The 18,548-nt window shown below is 37.9% G+C and overlaps 1 protein-coding gene across 2 annotated transcripts; it reads right to left on the bottom strand.

Moving 5' to 3' along the window:
- Positions 1-701: 701 nt before the first annotated feature.
- Positions 702-16,870, bottom strand: LOC107787741 (uncharacterized). 2 transcript variants are annotated; one of them, XM_075240520.1, is made up of 15 exons: positions 16,581-16,870; positions 16,356-16,490; positions 14,590-14,725; positions 7,985-8,082; positions 7,092-7,151; positions 6,778-6,990; positions 6,440-6,568; positions 5,200-5,889; positions 4,699-4,891; positions 4,416-4,609; positions 2,622-2,720; positions 2,318-2,457; positions 1,743-2,021; positions 1,325-1,646; positions 702-1,119 (listed from the first exon to the last, which is right to left on the bottom strand). In XM_075240520.1, exons 1-14 carry the CDS (start codon positions 16,809-16,811, stop codon positions 1,382-1,384), a joined length of 2,862 nt encoding a protein of 953 aa, XP_075096621.1. In that variant the 5' UTR covers positions 16,812-16,870; the 3' UTR covers positions 702-1,119; positions 1,325-1,381. The 2 variants fall into 2 exon arrangements, with proteins under 2 accessions (XP_075096621.1, XP_075096622.1); XM_075240521.1 differs by having other exon boundaries at positions 7,985-8,064; positions 16,581-16,869.
- Positions 16,871-18,548: the final 1,678 nt, after the last annotated feature.

Here is an 18,548-nt window from a genome sequence, read left to right on the forward strand (position 1 = left end):
CTAGTCACTCCTAAGGACTAAGGAGAAACCAGAACTAGTACTTAATAAACTTTGTTTCTTTATAAAACAACATAAGCTTCACGCATTCGAGAACAGTAGCATAAGATGCTCCAAAAAAGTAAGGAGATGGAGGAAAGAAAATTGAAAAGAATAGCAAAAGTTGTAGGGCATAGCAGCCATGCCCATGGCTATTGCAGCATGAATCAAATTAAGCAAGCTGGTTGATGGCACAGATTCAGAAACAACTATTTCCAGCAAGAAGAAAAAACTTTTGTTTGAGTTCAAGTTAGCCATGTTATATTTGACATGTGTGAAAAGACTTGTGGAATATTATGAGAATTATGATTAATCTATAGTACCTTTCTTAACATAATGTTTCTCTAAAGTATACCACAGGAAAGAAACATTTCTCCTTATTGTTCTACCAAAAATTTGTATTTCTTTTTTAGTTTGTTTCATATAATTCCCATTTTCAAATAGAACCATATTTCATAGTTAAATCAACGGAACTGCTTGTCCAACTTTAACCATTTTGTTGGATTTGCAACAGCTGAAGTTGTTTACTTACGAGGAATATTAGTACCACTTTACCAGAATTTTAACTGATCTGATACTACTTCAATGGTTAAATTAACTAGCTATGGTCGCGAAGGGCTAACACATGCAAGAATCTCTGATCCATGAATAACAGGTGGTGGCCGTTGGACAATGACGAAAATGGTTTTAACACTAATGAACTGATACTTTCTTCTGTTAGATGTAAATAACAAATACAACATGAAACAAGTAACAACGCACATCTGTCCGAGGAACATAACGCGCATCAATCCGAGGAACATAGTTATCCCTTCTTACAACTCAACATTATATTCGCCTATTGAGGTGGACAAAACTGATACTCAGCTATAAGACATAAAAACAAAATTTGAGAGCTCTTCCACTTCACAGCTAGAGCCTATGATACGACCAAATACAGCAACTAATTTCAGTGGCATCACTATGGCACAGTTGGAGGGAAAGACAGAAGACGCATATTGTAACCACATGAATCCAACATTCAGAGCACGCAATAGTTTGTTCAATCCCTCTGTACGTCCAACATTCTGCATCTTCCTTGCCCTGGAATAATGAAGGAGCAAACATTCAACATTTTGTATCATTAACAGTTCTAACACTGATGTGTAGCATTATGGGTTGTTCATTAGTATCTACATCTACTACATATGACGACCACATTTGGTTCAGATAGTTGAACATGACAAACACATGGAAAATAATTGATTATATATTCACTGTCAATGCAACATAAAGAATGAAACCTTACCAAAAACCAGGAAGCATTTGACAATAAGATTTTCCAAGTGACAAACAAAAGCTAAATTCATCTTCTTCTCTTCCGGCCCTTTCCCAATTGCCCTGATTTAAATGCATGCTCTTGTTCTTGAAGAAAAGCAAGATTTTTCCCATGTTTCTCAGCCTTTTCTGCGGCTAGTAGGGCCTTTTCTCTTTCCTTCGCCTCGGCCAAGAACCTATTATCCTTTACCAGTTCACGTGCAGCACCTTTAGCTTCCTGTTTCAGACGTTTCTTCAACTTTTTCATTTCAGCACGCTCACGATCTGGATCATAATCTCTACCCTTGACAAAGCTGTAGAAGTAGATGATCAGAAGATGATTAAGCGCAATAGGAAACAAACAATTTGATTCGTTTAATTTAAGATAATGCAGTAAGAAAGCATATTACTTCTCCTCAAATTTCGGATTAAGCATCCTGATGGGCACAGGTTTTTTCTTCCGCATTTTCAGAGGTTGACGCAGCATGTGATGTTCCTGAGCCTTCGTATCAATTAATTGGGAAACATCCTTGATCTTCTCCCTTAATGCATCTGGAATATGATTTTCTCCAGCCAATTTGCATAATAATTTTGAAATTGGCATGAAAATCTCAGGAAAAGAAATAAGTTCCTTATATACATTTACAAATCCTTGCAGGGTTTCCAGAACTGTTACAAGCATGCTGGTCCTGTATGAGAAACCATATAATCGCATCAAGTTCTAGGTTCCCAGAAAAGCAAATTAGGTGTAGAATTTCAAGCAGAGATACTTGTTATGTTAACCAGCTGATTGACAATCATAATATTAGGATATTGAAAGTTAGAATAACAAACCACATCTTGAATGGACCTAGACAGAGACTTATTGAACATATTTCTAATTTGTTCAAGTATCTTAACATAGAGCCATATTTAACAATTTAAAGAACTTTGGGATTCCTCTAATAGATTTGTCCATATGCATGTCAATAGAACGCTAACTAACCTGTAGTTATCAGAGTGGAAATACTGAGAGTCCTCTGGTAAGTCCATCAGCATAAGAAAATCTAAAGAATCCATCTCCACTTTGCTACTGCGTATACAAAGCAAAGGCCCAAGCTCTTTGATCTCCATAAGGTTATCCAACTGCAGCACAAGAACATGCCTGTCAATTCACAAGTGGAAGGAAGCAACCAAAATACATCCCAATGACAATAGAAAGTATTTGCAAAATAAGACAAGGGCGATGATTAACAGCTTCAAGAATTAGATTAGCAAGAAGAACATCATAAGCTTCAGCCAAGCCAAACCTGAGAATTAGACCGCTGCTTTCTGTCTAAAGCTGCCATCAGCAAAGTTTGAATAAATACTATAGCCTCCGAACAAAACTTCTGAGATTGTTTAATTACCTGCAGGGCAAGATGTTGATATCCATAAGCTTGGAGAACTAAGTTCATATGATCATTCTGTATTTAACACCATCAACCAGGAAGAATGTTCTTGAGAATAAACGAAATAAAAACCAAAAGTTAATCCCAAAATGTGTGTTCCTACGATCAACCGATCTTTAATTTTCACGTGCTGTTTGACCCGCAGTTGAGGATAAATCACACATAGCTACCCTAACCAACTTGAGTCGAGAGCAATCACTCGTAGGTGCAAGGGGGATGACTAGCTGGCTATTGTGAATAATCTGGTTCCATAAACCTGAAAAAGTCCTAAGCACTACTTGAACCTTAATGTTGAGTGAATTTAGCCAGATACTCCCTCTATTCCAATTTGTTGACTGTGTTTGACCGAACATAAAATCTAAGGAAGAAACAAAGAGTTTTGATAATAAGCTAAATATGCAAAAAATTACACATAGTACCAAGTTAAAGTATTAGTTTTCATTTCCAGTGGAGACTGCAACAAAGTCGTACCAATGACAAGATGAGAATGTTTAAGTTAACTACTTCCGAAATATAAAACGGTGCAATCTTTTTGGAACAGACAACAAAAGTAATAACAGATAGGGAACAAGGGAGTATGAGACAGTTGGCTTCGCTCAGCTCATTGGATAAATTGGTGATCATTTGGATACGTGAGGCACTTCTATATCACTACCTGGGTACCTAGCTTCTAACTTGCCCAGGCGCATTGGTGTCAAAACTAAATGATATGGGAATAAGTTCTTCATATGAAATCTTTAAACCTGCAAAGAACTAAAGAGACTGAATTGCGAGGTTCTAAATAACAGCATTCTGACATTACCTATGTGCAAGGAAAGGTGAAATTTAAGACCGTCTACTAAATATCCTGTTAAAAAAAGACTAACAAATAAAAAATCTGAGATTGACACCTAAAATTTAAGGTGACAATTTTTTGAAGCCTTTTTTTATTTCTTTGATGAGGTAAATTTGTATACATGTAACAGCCTCAAGTGTATGCAGACATGTACAAGAGGTACAGAAGTAGCTCTTACAGATTGTGAAGAGAACTAATAAAGTTTCTGAAGCCTTTTACACCTTAAACAAGCAAAGCTAGGGTATGAATTCATATTTCAAGCATGAGAAACACCGCGTTTGTATACCAAAATTTTTAGAAGATCACAAATGAAACTAATAAGAGATATACAAGCAAATGAGCAAGATATTGAATATGTTTGCAATTAAAGTCGTGACTTAAAAAGCAACTAGCTCTCTAAGGAACCACTGCTCTCACACTGGACTAAAATGATGTATTAAATACAAAACTAGGCAGAGGAACAGGGAATTTATTCATCAAAAAACTAAGCAGGAAGAGGGAGAAACAAAGGAGATAACTATAAATAGTTTCAAAGATAGATGAACTGACGAAATTAGACCAAGGAGGGTAAGTTGCAGAAGTTTACTATGGCACACATACTATTAATAAAGTAAGAAGATATATACTAGGCTGAGACAGTACACTACACATCCAGAAGTCTAGATGCTGCTTTGATTAAGATGAAGATGATACGGGCGGAAACAATATGTGCTCTGATGGCACAGAATACTTTACCAAACAAAATTCCAGCGCTCGTAATTTAAACAAATGATCAATTTCAGCGCATGGGAGATAAATGAAACATGGTATCCACTTACACTTAGCAGCAAAGAGCACAAGAAGGAAGCAATTGCAATATCTCTTCCACAAATGATGGGACACCGCATAAGGTATTCACACATCAGTAGTATAGCAGGAGTCATGACACAATGGCGAAAATCAGAGCATGGAAATATCATGGACCAAAGCCTCAACAGAAAGATGGTCTTCAAAGATGGCCAACTGCTTTTTCCTATGAGGATGGACGAAATGAATTAAACACAAGAAGTAAAGCCAAGGAATAAGAACAATTAAAGAAACAAACAGGTTATCAAAGCCAACCTGTATTCTTAAGATCTTCACAAAATTGTGCCCTTGTCCTTTGTAGCCTTTGGCGAGCACATATAGCTGCAAAGTATGGAGTCGCTGCACTCATCTCCATCAGCGGCTTTACAAGCAAATTTAATAGCTTGAAATTCAATGGCTTCTTATTTGCCAACACAGCGAAATATTGCAGCAATACCCCGTAAAAAACCTGACGAAAGAAACAAGCTACTTATAAAGCAATTGAGGTAGCAAAGACTTACCCACCAAAAATGACTTATCTAGTTCACACTACCCATAACCTTATCATCTAACAACAAAACATGCATTTTCGATCAGCATGCAGATATATTCACATGAACATTCATTCATTATAGTTTCATGGGTAATGGTAAATACAGTTAAATGGTGAATACTCTTAAAAATTCAAGGCAAAACTTCATACCATTTGTTCACACAAAGGAGAAGGAAGAAAGTCATCAATCTTAAAGAAATTACAGTGAGAACAGAGTATCATACTTGCATTTTCTTTTTATTCTCTGCTGCGACAGTTATTGCATTGAATGCACGAATTCTCCTAATTGCTTCAATAACTTGATCATCAGAACAATTGTCTATCAATGAAGTAAACTCCTCAAGGGTTTTGGGGGCTTCAATTGTATAGGGAAGTTCGTTTTGTCGATGCTTCACAGTCACTTTTTCTTTTTCGGTTTGTGAAGTGCCAACTTGTTTCCCCTTGATGAATACCTCCTTATGGTCTTTTATTTTCACCACCTTTTTAGCATCATCACCAAAACCTTCGTCATCATCCTCTAGCTCAGTATCAATAATATCATCGTCACTTTGCTCCCAGTCCTTAATAGTCTGTGTCTTTCCTTGCTCTTCATCATACTCGTCGCTTCCTTCTTCTTCCCCATCATCATTTCCTTCATCTTCCCCATCGTCACTTCCTTCATCCTCACCATCGTCCTCCTCTCTCTCTGAATCCCCAGTAGAAGCAGCATCTTCACTCTCAAGTTCACTTTCTTTCCTTCTCAAAATTTCGCCAATCCAACCCAACTTAGTTCTAGGCAGCTCCTCAAGATCGTCCCCAAGATCATCGCCAGATACAGTTCTTGGGTCTTTAACCAATTTACGGTTATCATCAGATGCATTTCCATCTTCATCACTCCCATCATCAGCAGCAGCCATTCTCTTCTGACGTTCTTGCTGAAAAATGAAAAGGCTTTGATTAGAAAATATCTACTATACCCAAAACATAAATGCTCCTTATCCTACCAAAACGATGCCAATCGTAATAGTGTTAGATCTTTGAAATAATAATCCAGCTAAATTTCCTTGCTAAGGGAATTTATTGTGTTTTAGAACATTACCATGCGAAAGTGCTCAAAAAAAGCAATCACTACTAATACACAGTAGCCAGTTTCCTGATGAAGGCATTAAAGAACACTCATGATGATGCAAGAACATCAACCACCCAGCAGAAACAATGAAGTCATACATTACAACCACTTGAAACTTGAAAGCACATACGGATAATATTAAAGCAGCTATGTTTAAATTAATCAATAGAAACAGGATCCTCAATCCTCAAAAGAAAACACTGTCAAAGGGACTTGAGTTGGTCTAGAAAATAATTGTGCAACTTTACTAATAGAAATGCCACCACTTTCTCCATCATGCACCAAATACTGTCATTTGTAATGCATGGTATAAAGAGACACAAGGAGCTCTTGATTCTGTCATAGCACAGTCATACCTCCAACAATTCCAGCCGTTCTTTCTCCTCCTGCGCAATTTCCTCGGGAGTCTTTGTCCGGTCTGATGGGCGAGCACGCATATCCAGTGCCATCTCACTAACAAGCATCTCATAAGTGTCAGGCTTTTCCTGAAGCAAATTAGGAATCTAAAGTGGTCAACATAGACAAATCTAATATAATCAAAAGAAAGATTATTGGTAATTTGTTCATGGATGATGCACTAGAAACCTAAAAGAGATGGTGAACAAAAGACAGGCACATGAAAGGAGGAAAGACTAGGATGCTCGGTATCCATCAGGAATGTATCCGGCAATTGGGAAAAAACCCCCACTTATACCTTCCCAATAGATGTTTTTCTGGGAACATCAGCTACCTCATCTTTCTTCACATTACCAACTGAAATGTTCTTGTTCACAAGAGCCTTCGGAGCATTTATCTTGTCTGGTTGGGTCAGTGACAGTAAGGCTTTCGACTCCACTAGCGATGTAAAATCTTTGTCCAATTGTTCAGTTAATGCATCATTTTCTTCTCTGTCCTTTGCTTTTTGGGCCTAACAATGTAGGAAAAACAAAAGAATTGTCAAACATATGGCAAGTAAACAAACCATTCTCTTATCAGATTGCAACAATAAGACATTAAACAATGACAAACCTTAAAGAATTTACTCTTTTGAATAATTTCTTCCATCACTTCTTTCTTGGTTTTCTGCCTCTGTAATAAGATGGTACACCAAATCAGGAGCAGAACGACATATGGGTTGCAAATAACAACAAAGAGAATCTTTCGAGACATGTTTGTGAACTATGGATTATCATCCCACACAAAATGATGTATGCTCCCAGTAAGAAAGTAAGAACCTGTTTCTTTTGATAACAGTCTTTATTTTTATCTCTTTCAGACCCAGGTTTTTACCGGCAGCCACTAAAATCAGTGTTCTCATATGTAATTGTACTGTTACCCATGTGTAAATGACATCTTATCAGAAATAAAAGCTAGTTCAGTATCATCAGTCAAAGCATACGACCGCCCCATGACAGCTTAGGTGGAGCACAACGATTTTCTTTTTTTTTGATAAGTAAAGAATTTCATTGATGAAATTGCACCAAGCTGGTGCTGTCTGTACTCTGTACAGCCAAAAGAATATCTCTGTCTCTATACACCTTTCATACCTTTTACAATTGTAGGGTACTGTGAAGATCTAGTAATGCATCAATAACATGTACATTAAGCAACTTTCACCAAAAACCGAAAAGATATACACGCTTATATTTGATCTTATTTGTAGATGCAGCCCTTCCTTCAAAGCATATTCGCTTTTTTTCTTTTCGTACAACCCAAGAAAAGCATGGAGCATCAGTTTAAGTTACAAGGTGAAATCATGCCACATTAGTCAGTGTAACAATTAAGTAAGCTCTTTATCATAGTAGAGGCCTAGAGGGAGAAGGATATCCGCTATTTCATTTGTTAGCAGCTTGATAGAGTGAACTCCAAAATAGAGCAGGGGATATGCATCAAGAGGAGGTGAAAATGAGGAAGCATCTAACATTTTCCTCTGCTTCCACTGGACCTGCTAGGGCATTCTGAGATCCATGAGAGTTAAGGTGTCCCAAGATAGCTGACTTATCTGCACAGAAACAGACAGCTGTTATGAGGTAAGCAGATCATACAAGATCGATTTAAGATGCCAGATAGCAGAAAATCCAAGGTGAACATTACCACCTTCACTGTAAACAAGATATTGATAAAGATTGAATCCTATCATGATTGTAATCCTCTAGCTGGCAGCCAGACTAGGTTTAAGATAATGGTTTTTCTTCATAGGTTTTTCTCATTTTATTTTATTTTTTGAATGGATATATCTTCTATAAAAAAAGTCCAGGAAGAAGCTAGTCTAAGTCTCCAAGAGCATCAAGACCATTGAAAACTTTCTCCTTTGCCCCAAATGTGTGTTACTATACAAGGACTTCATAGTTTTTTTAGAAGGTAAATAATTTATCATATAACGGAAAAATCTCCAGTAAGCAAACAGTATATAAGAAGTTAGAGAATCTACAACATATGAACAATACCAATTCTTCTACACAAACTGGAACCTCAATGGTGCACCAAACGACACTAGGAATGAGAAGCTATTCCTCAAATATACATAGTCGTTCTCCACCCCATCAAAAGCTCATGGTTTCTTTCAAATGTACATAGACTTAAGACTGTTATGCAGTAACTGCCAAAAAAAGGAGGGTCAACTGACAATAAAAGAAAAATAGGTATCTTTACCATTCAGGATACAGAGTAGGCCAAACTAAATAAATATACAGTAAAGCTATCCTACCCTGACTCAAAAAGTGAAAAGGTACTCCATTGAACCAATGAAAGTGACCAACTTTCTTGATCTATCCCGAAAAGCTCAGCACATGTTTTAGAATAAAAATGTTTTCTCCCTCTACAAGTTCAAAGTATTCTTATTTATATGATTTCAAATTCAACGTGACATCTTGGCAACAAATTACTCCCTTTTTTGACATATTAAACTAGTACCATTCTAAACATTTCTCTACCAAACGCAATATACTTAACTATTCGAGCAGTTAACTCATAAATACATGTCATAGCAGGTCATTTTTTGGATGGAGAGAGTAATTCTTTTCATTATAATTTAGAAATACCACATGTAGCAACAACAAGAAGTTCACAAGACCGAGAACGAACCAAAAACAAAGGAAACTCAAAATCATCATCTAATATTTCATACTAACATTCCTCTCTTCACTTGAAATGAAAATGAATTGTTGTTCTTTCATTCTTTATGTTGTAATAAGATTCTGAGAAAGGGAAAAGGCCAGTTTTCACCTCCATCTTTCGAGATGTGCAGCTCTAAGGTTCTTTACTCAATGCATGGCAGGCTTACAACCTTTAGGACAGCAAAATGGTTTATTGACCATCTTCTATTCACAATGGAATTGAAGAAATAGAAAACACAAAAATAGTGATAGTACTTCTTAACACTTGCCCAAGGAGCAAGTAGGAAAAAAAACTGAAAACGGCACAATTTGCTCCCTCCAATAATAGAGCCCTTTAGACCTTATGACATGATAACAATTCTAGAGCAGCTCCTCTTTTACAAAGGAAACAAAATGGAAAGCTTATCATCATATCAAATGGAAAAACTGGCTAAGGGCTTTAAAACTAATCAAAGAAGAATCATATAACACATATCCAATGATTAAGGACTTCTGTGCCTCACTTATCATATCATATTTTCCTTCTCCACTTATTTGTAACTGTTTCTTTCCTGTTTTTTGGGATAAGGTATGGTAAATAGTCACTGTTCCATTTTTTCCTGTACCTAAAAGTTCAAATTCCAATCAGAATTGCTTTTCATTTATCTAGTACTCAACCTATCAGTTTGTCATAGCTATGAACAAGCATACGTGACAGTACATGCAGCACAAGTTTTATAGTACAATTCAGTATATCATTTCTTCATTTTTCATAATCCACCAAACTAAAGAGGAGAAATGGTGGATACGGCTGATATATTTCAGTAATATCTTTTGGTTGCGAAAATTGTCCAGTGTCAACTGAAAGGAAGGGAACTTCCCATCATTAGCATGGCAAAAAAATTCTAGAGAATGCTAATGATCGCACTACAGTTGTGTTCTAGTGCTATTTCAGGGTGGAACCAAAATGGGATTGCCCAACTGATAAATACAGCTGAATGTCACATCAATGGGACCGAACTTGTGCGCTCCGTTGCTCAATTTTTGAAGTCACTTATCAGATTTACGAATATCTGTATATGTTCCTGCAGAATTTGATAAAGTGCCAATATGTGCCGGATTTGCTGCAACTCTCCGACATGAGGGGAAAAGGTTGGTCTTTACATTGCATCTTGAAGTAATTGACTTGATGCACCTCGTGCTCATTAGACCTCTAGACTATCTACTACTCCCTCTGTTCCCATTTTGTCTGACACTCTTTCCTTTTAGTCGGTCCAAAAAAGAATGACGCCTTTCGATATTTAACAATTTAACTTTAAAATTCTCATTTTATCCTTATGTAATGATTTATATCCACAAAATTTCTATGGCTTGTTTTAGACGACAAGTTTCAAAATCTTTCTTTCATTCTTAAACTCCCTGCTCAGTCAAACATCATCACATAAGAACAAAGGGAGTATTAAATTAATAAAACACAAATTTTAGGATGGCTACAATGATACCCTAACATACAACAGATTAAAAGTTCTCCGCACCTGAAAAGTAAATAATCAAAGTCTTCTAGAAACAACAACAACAACAACAACAACAACGACCCAGTATAATCCCACAAGTGGGATCTGGGGAGGGTAATATGTACGCAGACCTTACTCCTACCCCGAAGGGTAGAGAGGCTGTTTCCAGGAGACCCTCGGCTCAAAAGCAACAGGAGCCGATATATTAACACCATAAAAATGCATAATAAAATAACAGCAATACAAGAGATATGAAATACAGAATACGAAATACGAAAAAGATGGCTGGTATAGTAAAACTAGCAGGTAAAGCCCTGCATCAATAGACGACCAATGACATTCTTAGTCTAACTCCTAACTGGCTAGTCTCACTCTATTGTGCTGTAGAAATATTCACAACTCTCCCCTAACCTACAACCTTAATACTCGGCCTCCATAATTCCCTGTCAAGGGCCATGTCCTCAGTAATCCTAAGTCGCGCCATGTCCTATCTGATCACCTCTCCCCAATACTTCTTAGGTCGTCCTCTACCTCTCCGCGTGCCCACTACAGCCAGTCGCTCACACCTCCTCACCGGTGCATCAGTGCTCCTCCTCTGAATGTGCCCGAACCATCTGAGTCTTACTTCCCGCATCTTGTCCTCCATGGGGGTCACGCCCACCTTCTCTCGAATATCTTCATTCCTAATCTTATCCATCCTTGTATGCCCGCACATCCACCTCAACATCCTCATCTCTGCTACTTTCATCTTCTGGATGTGTGAGTTCTTTACCGGCCAACATTCAGTTCCATATAACATGGCAGGCCTAACCACTGCTCTATAAAACTTACCTTTTAGTAACGGTGGCACTTTCTTGTCACACAAGACTCCCGACGCTAACCTCCACTTCATCCACCCCACCCCTATACGGTGTGTGACATCCTCGTCAATCTCCCCGATCCCCTGAATAACCGATCCAAGGTACTTGAATCGAGGTATACGCTACCCCTCTTGGGAATGACTTGAGAGTCAAGCCTCACTTCAACTCCCGCTTCCGTCGGCTCAACTCCAAATTTGCACTCGAGGTATTCCGTCTTCGTCCTGCTCAACTTGAAACCTTTAGACTCAAGAGCATGTCTCCAAATCTCTAGCCTCTCGTTGACGCCGCCTCGTGTCTCGTCAATTAGAATAATGTCATCAGCAAATAGCATGCACCATGACACCTCCCTTGAATATGATGAGTCAGTGCATCCATCACCAGGGCAAATAGGAATGGGCTGAGCGCAGACCCTTGGTGCAACCCCATAATAACTGGAAAATGTTCAGAGTCGCCTCCTACTGTCCTAACCCGAGTCTTAGCTCCATCATACATGTCTTTAATCACCCTAATATAGTCAATCGGGACCCCTTTATCCTCTAAGCAGCTCCATAAGACCTCCCTAGGAACCCTATCGTACGCTTTCTCCATATCAATAAACACCATGTGAAAATCCTTCTTCCTATCCCTGTACTGTTCCACCATCCTCCTAATAAGGTGGATAGCTTCTGTGGTAGATCGCCCCGGCATGAACCCGAACTGATTGTCTGAAATAGACACCGTCCTTCGCAATCTCATTTCTACCACTCTCTCCCAAACTTTCATGGTATGACTTAGTAATTTGATGCTCCTATAGTTGTTACAGCTCTGGACATCACCTTTGTTCTTATACAACGGGACCATTGTACTCCACCTCCACTCTTCAGGCATCCTATTAGTCTTGAATATAACGCTAAACAATGCAGTAAGTCATTCCAAGCCTGCTCTACCCACACACCTCCACAGTTCAACCGGAATTTCGTCTGGCCCGGTAGCTCTGCCCCTTCTCATCTTACGCATTGCCTCCGTGACTTCATCGATCTCAATGTCCCTACAATTACTTAATTCATGGTGACTGTCGGCATTCCTCGATTCCCCAAGTATAATATCTTGATCCCCTTCTTCACTTAGAAGTTTATGAAAGTAGGTCTGTCACCTCCTCTTAATCTGGTCATCTCCCATCAAAACTTTGTCGTCGTCATCTTTTATGCACCTCACTTGGTCCAGATCTCGAGTTGTCCTCTCTTTCGCCTTAGCGAGTCGGAATAACTTCTTCTCCCCGCCTTTGTTCCTTAGTTCCTCATACAGACGAGCAAAAGATGTCGTCTTAGCCTCCGTCACTGCCATCTTTGCCTCCTTCCTAGCTACCTTATACCTTTGACTGTTCTCTCTCTTCTCCTCCTCGTCAGTGCTCCCTACTAACCGCAGGTAAGCCACCTTCTTTGCTTCCACTTTACCTTGGACAACTGCATTCCACCACCAATCTCCTTTGTGGCCACAATGTCCCTAACACCTCTCTCACCGCCTTTCTTATACAGTCCGCTGTCGTCGACCACATTGTGTTTGCGTCCCCACTACTTCTCCAAGCTCCCATTGCCGATAACCTTCCTTCCAACTCCTTAGCTTTATCCTTAGTTAAGGCGCCCCACCTAATCCTGGGGCGTCCTTGTACTGACCTCTTCTTCCTCCTTATCCTAATACAAATGTCCATCACCAAAAGCCTATGCTGCGTTGAGAGGGTCTCACCTGGGATAACCTTGCAGTCCTCGCACAACCTTCTGTCGCATCTCCTGAGGAGGAGATAGTCAATCTGAGTCTTCGCCACCGAACTTTGGTAAGTAACCAAATGTTCATCCCGCTTTGTAAAACTCGAGTTCGCAATGACTAGATCGAAAGCCTTGGCAAAGTCCAACAGCGCAATGCCCCCTCCATTCCGCTCTCCGAAACCAAAGCCGCCATGCACCTCAGTGTACCCACCTGCAGATGACCCAATATGACCATTGAAATCTCCTCCTATGAATAACCTCTCAGAAGGCGGTATACTACGAACAATCTCATCCAACCTCTCCCAAAAGTGCCTCTTAATATCCTCATCCAAGCCTGTTTGCGGTGCGTGGATGAGGATATTAAGAGGCGCTTTTGGGAGGGGTTGGATGAGATTGTTCGTAGTATACCGCCTTCTGAGAGGTTATTCATAAGAGGAGATTTCAATGGTCATATTGGGTCATCTGCAGGTGGGTACACTGAGGTGCATGGCGGCTTTGGTTTCGGAGAGCGGAACGGAGGGGGCATTGCGCTGTTGGACTTTGCCAAGGCTTTCGATCTAGTCATTGCGAACTCGAGTTTTACGAAGCGGGATGAACATTTGGTTACTTACCAAAGTTCGGTGGCGAAGACTCAGATTGACTATCTCCTCCTCAGGAGATGCGACAGAAGGTTGTGCGAGGACTGCAAGGTTATCCCAGGTGAGACCCTCTAGAAAATTAAAAGTCTTTTTCTCTTTCACATTTAGGTACTTATCAAGAAAAAAAATCTTTCCATATTTAGGTAGTGTTAATTGGTTCTACTATTTTCAGTAACAATTCAGTTGGCTAAGAGGAGCGTATAGTGTATAAGAAATTCATTCTAAATGCAAATCTGCAAACCCTTCAAGATGCACAGAAAACTGGCTAGACCATTACATAGTTGTACCTAGTAAATCACATCTCCATATACCTACCTAGTATGGCATGAAACACTGCAACAGAAAGTATCGTGTGTGTTGATGTACTAGTCAATTAAAGGATTTCAATTCACAAGCAATTGACTTGGCTAAGAACCAATAATACCATCTAATCAAGGCAATTTGGGCTAAATAAACTATTTTAGATATAATGCTAGTGGCCCTGACCAGAAACAACTAATATGTGCATCTACTCATGAGCACGAGCACACACACATGTATGTATGTTCCATACAATTTTTTTTATATATATAGAAATGGGCAAAAGAAGGAAGTTGAAATCGTCAATATTGCAGGATAAATAAAAACTAAACTATTCGTCAGAGAGAGAAAAGCAACACTAAGAAGGGTGATTCTCACCATTTCTCCCATAATCCTCCTCATCCTCGTCAAATGGGATTTCTTCATCAAAATCATCCCTTCCCAATGAGGCACCGACGTTGAAGTCCTCCTCATCCTCATCTGACAGATTATACTTGTTTTTCTTCAACTTCACCTGCATATTAACAGCAACAGAAGTACAATAATTGTCAACAACAATAAGTAACAAATAATAAAAGAAAAGTACAACAACAGTACATTAGTATAAACATGCAATCATTTATCTCATACAAAAAGACATGAACTAACTACTCGCTCAATGCGCATTGAAATTCTAATGAATGCCCTTATTTAGCATCTTTAAGTTGAGCTTAGCCCCCTTCCTATCCTAAACCTCTAGAATCATAAGGAACATTTAATGGTTAATCTGGCAATTCTGACGAAATGAACTGGCAATGATCCATTCCTTTCCCATTCTTAGAATCCATACTTTTTCTATTATTATCTTCTTTGTTTGAAAATGGGTTTAATTGATTTGTATCGCTCCCTACTTTCAGACTTTCAATGGTTGGGTCCTCTGTGAGGGTTCGAGCCCTCTCCTTTGGATTATGTAAGTTGGGCGTATTCGAATATCCAAGAAACCAGCTGGTTAGGTTACAACTTTTAGTTCTAGTTTAAAGGAACTATTGTATTTTGAGGGAAAGTTCTCTACCTTGCTAGTGCTCTAATCTTCTATCTGTCTCCTCATTATTTAAATTTGTCAGGCTAAAAGAGCATATTTAACTAAATCTCAACAATGGCCACCGAAAGACCACTTCTTCAACATCATCTTTAGAAACGAGTTTTTTTTTTTTAAGATGGTGCCTGGGCCAGCTTGCGTGCACCTCAATTGTTCCATCCACCCAGTACCTGTTGCCTCCTATCAGTACAAGATATAGGTAACTCTGTCCACCAAAACTTAGGCAAATGGAAACAGTGTTATCAAAGGTGAAAAGCGCAGAAAAACTCTAAGGCCGGTTGGGGCTTTAAGCGCAAAGCGCAAATAAAGCGTGGGATTTAATGAAAGAAGGCGCAATTGGAGAAAAAGCAAAAATATGTATATGTAGTCCAAGACCAATAATTATAAGCATGAATAACAAATATATGGACAAAAAAATTGAAAAAAACATAAAAAAAAAGTGAAATATCAATTTTTCAGTGTCGCCTTTTCAGGATTACACTCATTGGTAAGGAAAAGTATGTCTTAGAGCCTTGATGGGACACTAAAGCGCCCACAAAGTGAGGCGAAGTGCTCAACATGTTTTAAGCTTGGCTTTAGGGCTTAAGCGTGCTTTAAGCGCGCCTTTGACAACACTGGATGGGAAGAAATCACCTAGTGCTATTTTCCTTCCATTGGAATTCGAACCTGAGTCTTCATGGCTCTCCTCCTACTTCATCGACGACTAGGTGACACCCTTGGTGCAGAAATGAGTTTGTACTATTTTCCCACATAAAAATCACTACTTTAAGCTAACAAGACAAATATCAATAATCTAAACCTAATAAAAGTCACTACTATATGCTAAACTTGATAAAAATCACTACACTATGCTAAACATGATAAAAAAAACACTACTTTATGCTAAAAATCACTACATTATAGTAACATGATAAAAATCGCTACTTATGCTAAAAATCACTACATTATACTAGCATGATAAAAATCACTACTCTATGCTAAACAACATTAAAAATTTCACTAAACTATGCTAAACATGATTGTAAAAATCAAAACTTTGGCCATGAAGAGAACTTTTAAAGCTCACCTGTCTCTCACGCTGAGACCTCAAAATAGCTTTATCAAATTCACCAAGCCCTTCATCATTCTCTCCAATACGCTTATCAACAAAAATCGACGATTTTGCACTTTGCTCATACTCCTTCAACAGTGTCTTCTTCCTCTGTAATTAATTTCAGAATCACCAAAAACTGTTAATTAATTAATGAAAAATCAGTGAAACATGTTGCAATTTGCAGGGGAAAAAATTTACCTTTTCGATAGCAGAAGAACGAGCTTCACCAATACGGCGTTCTTCGCCTTTACGTTTTTTCCCGAGTATGTCGAATTTGCGACGTGACCAAATTGTTTCGAAAGGGTTTTCTTTTTTTGCCGCTGCTTTGTGTTTCATGTCTTTGAGTTTTGGCCCTGATTTGCTGCTCTTCTTATTCTTCTTCTTCTTTGATGAACTGTCATTTTTGTTAGCTTTTGCAGTTTTCGCCATTGTTGCTCTGCTAAAACCTCAGAGGAGGTGGTTACAAGGGTTTTGCAGCACAATTTCAGACAATTTTGAGCGCTATAACAGAAATATTATGGGCTTTGTTGGAGCCTCCAACTTGGAGCCTATATGTTTTTAGCCCACAATCCAAACAAGGCCCAAGACGTTCAGAGTTAAACGGGCCCAGTGCACACATATCCGCAAGGAGGACAGCTATTTAAGATATAGCCAAATATTAAAAAATAAAAGAAAATAAAAAGTAAGAATATGTTGGAGATTCCAGCCTAGACGAACTTAGTATGCAGTGAATTTTAATTTTGTATATACTTCGTCTAATAATTAAGAATTAAACTTGAGATCAAATAATTCCAATTTGTGAGGATGAAAGCCACTTTCTTGTTGATTCAATTACTAGGAATGAACGAAGTGGGAAAAGTCTAGTAAAGGCTTAGCCAAAATAATGACCTTTACAAAAATCCCAAATAGAAAAGAAAATATAGTTATGAGCTAATGTCAATTCATAATAACTAAAACAACCCACTAAAGTCAAACTAGTCATTAAAGGTTTTAAGAGTCCGAAACCTTTTTAATCATTTTTTTGACAAAAAATATTTTTGTACTACTTTAAAAAAAAAAGTTACATAAATGAGTAAAATTACTGCGAATTACGTTAACGGAAATTTTGCCGTTAAAGTAATTCGCAGTATAGTACTGCATTTTACTTTTTAAAAAAAAAATGTAAATCGCAGTACTATACTGCGTTTTACTAAGATGCTGGGCACAACTATATTTTATTAAAGCTGTTCGCAGTATTATACTGCGTTTTACTTAAAACGCAGTATAATACTGCGAACAGCTTCAATAAAATATAGCTCTTCTTCTTCCTTGGACCACCGAACCGAAGGACCTCAAAAACCTTCGATTCTGCTGGTCCCCCGCGTCAAAATTCAAAAAAAAAATTGTGGGCCCCACCCGTCACCTAAAGAGCAAGGAGTGTAGGTCCCACATACAAGACAAGCTTTGGATTCCTTCTTTCGGGTGCAAAAATTCGATTTCAATCAAATTTAAAAAACTTAAATCGAGGTATTTCAATTTTGTTTATGTCGAAACTCGTATAGTACATGCATATTTGTATTGTTTAATGTGTTTCCATGTTAATTTGTGTTATGTTTGTGTTTAAATTTGTATCTTATTTATACCCGGATTGATTTATTAGCTTTGGTACAAAAAATTGTTAAAATTTGATAAATTATTTGTATTGTTAAAAAATTAATATTATTTATTTTGTTTGTTGTTCATATTTGTATTTTATGTTAGTTGTTTTTATATGTAATAGTGACCTTTTAGCGTAGTAAAATAAATAGTCTTTTAGCGTAGTAAAATATAGAGTCTTTTACTGTAGTAAAATATAGAGCCTGTTAGTGTTGTAAAATATAGAGTCTTTTAACGTAGAGTCTATGTAGTTTAAGTATGCAGTAACTGCAAACTCTATCCAATTATACTTTACAAAATTAATTATTTAATTATAACAATAAACTTACAAAAGCAAATTCCTATATGTTGTAAAATTAACTCAAATATCGAGCATGGAACTCATACATAATTATTCTGTCCAATTTTAAATATAATTAATTATTTAATTTATTAAGCTAGCACACACAATTCTAAAAATGTTAAAATTGACACGCATAATAATTAAGGATAACTCGGTGCTACCGAGCCTCAAAAATCGAGCCTGGAACC

This window comes from Nicotiana tabacum, chromosome 20, assembly GCF_000715075.1.
Source record: "Nicotiana tabacum cultivar K326 chromosome 20, ASM71507v2, whole genome shotgun sequence".
Lineage (NCBI taxonomy): Eukaryota > Viridiplantae > Streptophyta > Magnoliopsida > Solanales > Solanaceae > Nicotiana > Nicotiana tabacum.

What these genes read in the sequence shown, in the direction of transcription:
- LOC107787741 (XM_075240520.1), bottom strand. Translation starts at nt 16,811, where the DNA reads ATGGCGAAAACTGCAAAAGCTAACAAAAATGACAGTTCATCAAAGAAG. An exon ending in GGAGGATTATGGGAGAAATG is followed by an intron (nt 8,083 to 14,589) that starts GTGAGAATCACC and finishes ACCTCATAACAG; the next exon opens with CTGTCTGTTTCTGTGCAGAT. An exon ending in TGTGCTCTTTGCTGCTAAGT is followed by an intron (nt 2,721 to 4,415) that starts GTAAGTGGATAC and finishes CTTGCCCTGCAG; the next exon opens with GTAATTAAACAATCTCAGAA.